Source organism: Tribolium madens, unplaced genomic scaffold (assembly GCF_015345945.1).
Source record: "Tribolium madens isolate multiple individuals breed KSU strain unplaced genomic scaffold, Tmad_KSU_1.1 Scaffold_7;HRSCAF=85;Tcas5.2_LG10, whole genome shotgun sequence".
In the NCBI taxonomy this organism is placed as follows: domain Eukaryota; kingdom Metazoa; phylum Arthropoda; class Insecta; order Coleoptera; family Tenebrionidae; genus Tribolium; species Tribolium madens.
In genome coordinates, this window is record NW_025401050.1 from 5518812 (window position 1) to 5521260 (window position 2449).

The 2449-nt window shown below is 27.9% G+C and overlaps 1 protein-coding gene across 1 annotated transcript in view; it reads right to left on the bottom strand.

Moving 5' to 3' along the window:
- LOC123010279 (angiotensin-converting enzyme) overlaps window positions 1-2449 on the bottom strand; it is a 53956-nt gene that overhangs the window by 33685 nt on the left and 17822 nt on the right. Inside the window, exon 2 of the mRNA XM_044407021.1 lies at window positions 384-542. Coding sequence (XP_044262956.1) covers window positions 384-542 — 159 coding nt within the window. The remainder of the gene's footprint in view (window positions 1-383; window positions 543-2449) is intronic.

A 2449-nucleotide genomic window follows, 5' to 3' on the forward strand; every position in this document is an offset into this window, starting at 1 on the left:
AAACATTTGCAACACTTTTTTCCAGCTTTTGACAAATTCTTCCACAACGGTTTAACATTATTTTTGTTGCAAACTGTACACAAAATTATATGACTTTAATCACTAATTAATTTATTAATAACAAGGTTTAAAAAAAAATAAAAAACAAAAAAAACATGTTTTTTAGGGTACAGTGAACGACAAAACTAACGTTAACTTTTCTCCTAAAATTATTTTTTTACAATTGATCTAAGTTGCTTCTTATTCACAGACAAAATAATGAATTAGGATTTGACCTTGATGTTTTATTTATGACTAATTAAATTACAACGTTGCATGTATTGTATTTTATGACTACATTCATCTTGCTATAAATAAATAAAAAATTAAAATAAAATACTTACTCTATCGAGTTGGTCAGGTGATAAGGCTGCAGGCCCCACAATCGACAAGTACCTAATTTGCCTTGCAACTGAAGGATTTGGGACATTTCGAAGACTCACTTTGTTCAAAAGTTCCCAAACTCCGTGCTGGAATTGCGAATAGACTTGTTGCGCATTCAACTGCAAAATTAATTAATTAATTAATAAACAACTCGCACATAGAGTCGTATTTGGAGGGTTAAAAGTGTCGCAATTATCCTTGAATCACATAGTAATTAATTTTTGACATCATTGAAGATTCCGAGAAAAATATACAGGGTGTGGTCGGGTGTGGTGGGAAAAATGCATCCATCGCATCCGAGTGTTTGATTACATAATAAATTAGCAAAAAATCGAGTCACGACCTAATTTACAAATTAGGGAGTGCTGATTTAATTTATTGTAGCCTTGTGCTCGGAAAACATCCGAGAATTTTGTTTTTCTTACTATTTATGAGTAACGGTTGGAGGTATTTGTGTCCTTGCTTATGGTCGGGATGATATGACAGGAAATGCACTGTTGATCATGCAATTGTGGCAAATTATGTGCGTTGTGGGTATCGAGGAAAAAAATAAGACACATTTTTGATCATTTATCATTTTGTTTGTTCAATTGTAATTTTTGACCTTCAGATTTGTATCGATATTTTATTAGAACCAATCAACTGATTCACTAAAAAAAAAACAACAAAAAATACCAAAAAATGCCATATAAAGTAAGAAACCAGGAACATGGAAAAATGTTAAAAAAAAATTATCTATAAAAATTTCGAAGTTATGAGGGTTTAAAGTTTGTACTTTGACTCAATTTATTTCTGTTGGAAAATTATTTTTCCTTTTTTGCTATAGGCTATTAAAGGAGGAAACAAGGAAGCTGTAGCCTTAATTGTAACTCTATTCAATGTTAATTGTGGCATTTATTGGCAAAATTTTTGTATCTTTACTAAATAATTGTGAAAACACATATACAAGATCATCAGTATCATTATATATACATAAAAAAATGTCAAATGTCAAAAAATAAATGTCAAAATTTTTTGACAGATAAAATTTTTTAAACATTTTTTTCATGTTCCTGGTATCTTATCTTACTTGAAATTTTTCTCTGGGGCGCGAGTTCTGGCGCCACCTGTATAATAATTCAAAATTTTTGTTATCTTTGGCAATTTTGGTCTGGTTTTTTTAAATTTTAACACTAAACTGAACAATCGAGACATTTTTTTCGGCAAATTTGTCAAAAATCAATTTAGTTATTATCAACAATATTAAATGGCCAAATGAACAAACTACACCAAGCTTAAATTTTTTTTCATATTTATATTCAGTACCGATCTTGAAACAACAGTTATCAAAAATATTGCAAAATTGTCAAAATTTTGCCCGATTAATTTTGTTATCTTTGTCAATTTTGGCCCGATTTTAAAATTTTTAACACCAATAGATTTGTGATTAAAAACTGAACAACCGAAGCGTTTTTTTCCGCTTAAATTATGTAAAACTAACCGAGTTATTATTATCAACAATATTACTATGGCCAAATGGACAAACTGCACGAAGTTTAATTTTTTTTTTATATTTTTATTCAGTACAAATTTTGAAATAATAGTAATCAAAAATTTTGCAAAATCGACAAAATTTTGGGTATTTTTTTTTTGTTATGTTTGTCAATTTTGGTCCGATTTTGAAAATTTTAAAACCATTAGATTTGTCATCAAAAACTAAACAATCAAGACACTTTTTCGTCAAATTAGTCAAAAATTGACCAATTTATTATTATCAAAAACATTGCTCTAAGCAAATGGCAAATTGCACAAAACTTATTTTTTTTGTCATCTATAGTCGGTATTGACTTTGGCACAACAGTAATTTAAAATTTTTAAAATTATGTAAAATTTGACTAATTTGAAAAAAAAATACAAATTCAACTTATTATTATTATTAACGGGAAATTTGGAAATTTTAATTCAAGTGTTTTATTTTTACAGAAATTCTAATTAAGTATCTAAAAAAATGCTCAATTATGGAATCATTAAGTTTTAGCTTCCTTTT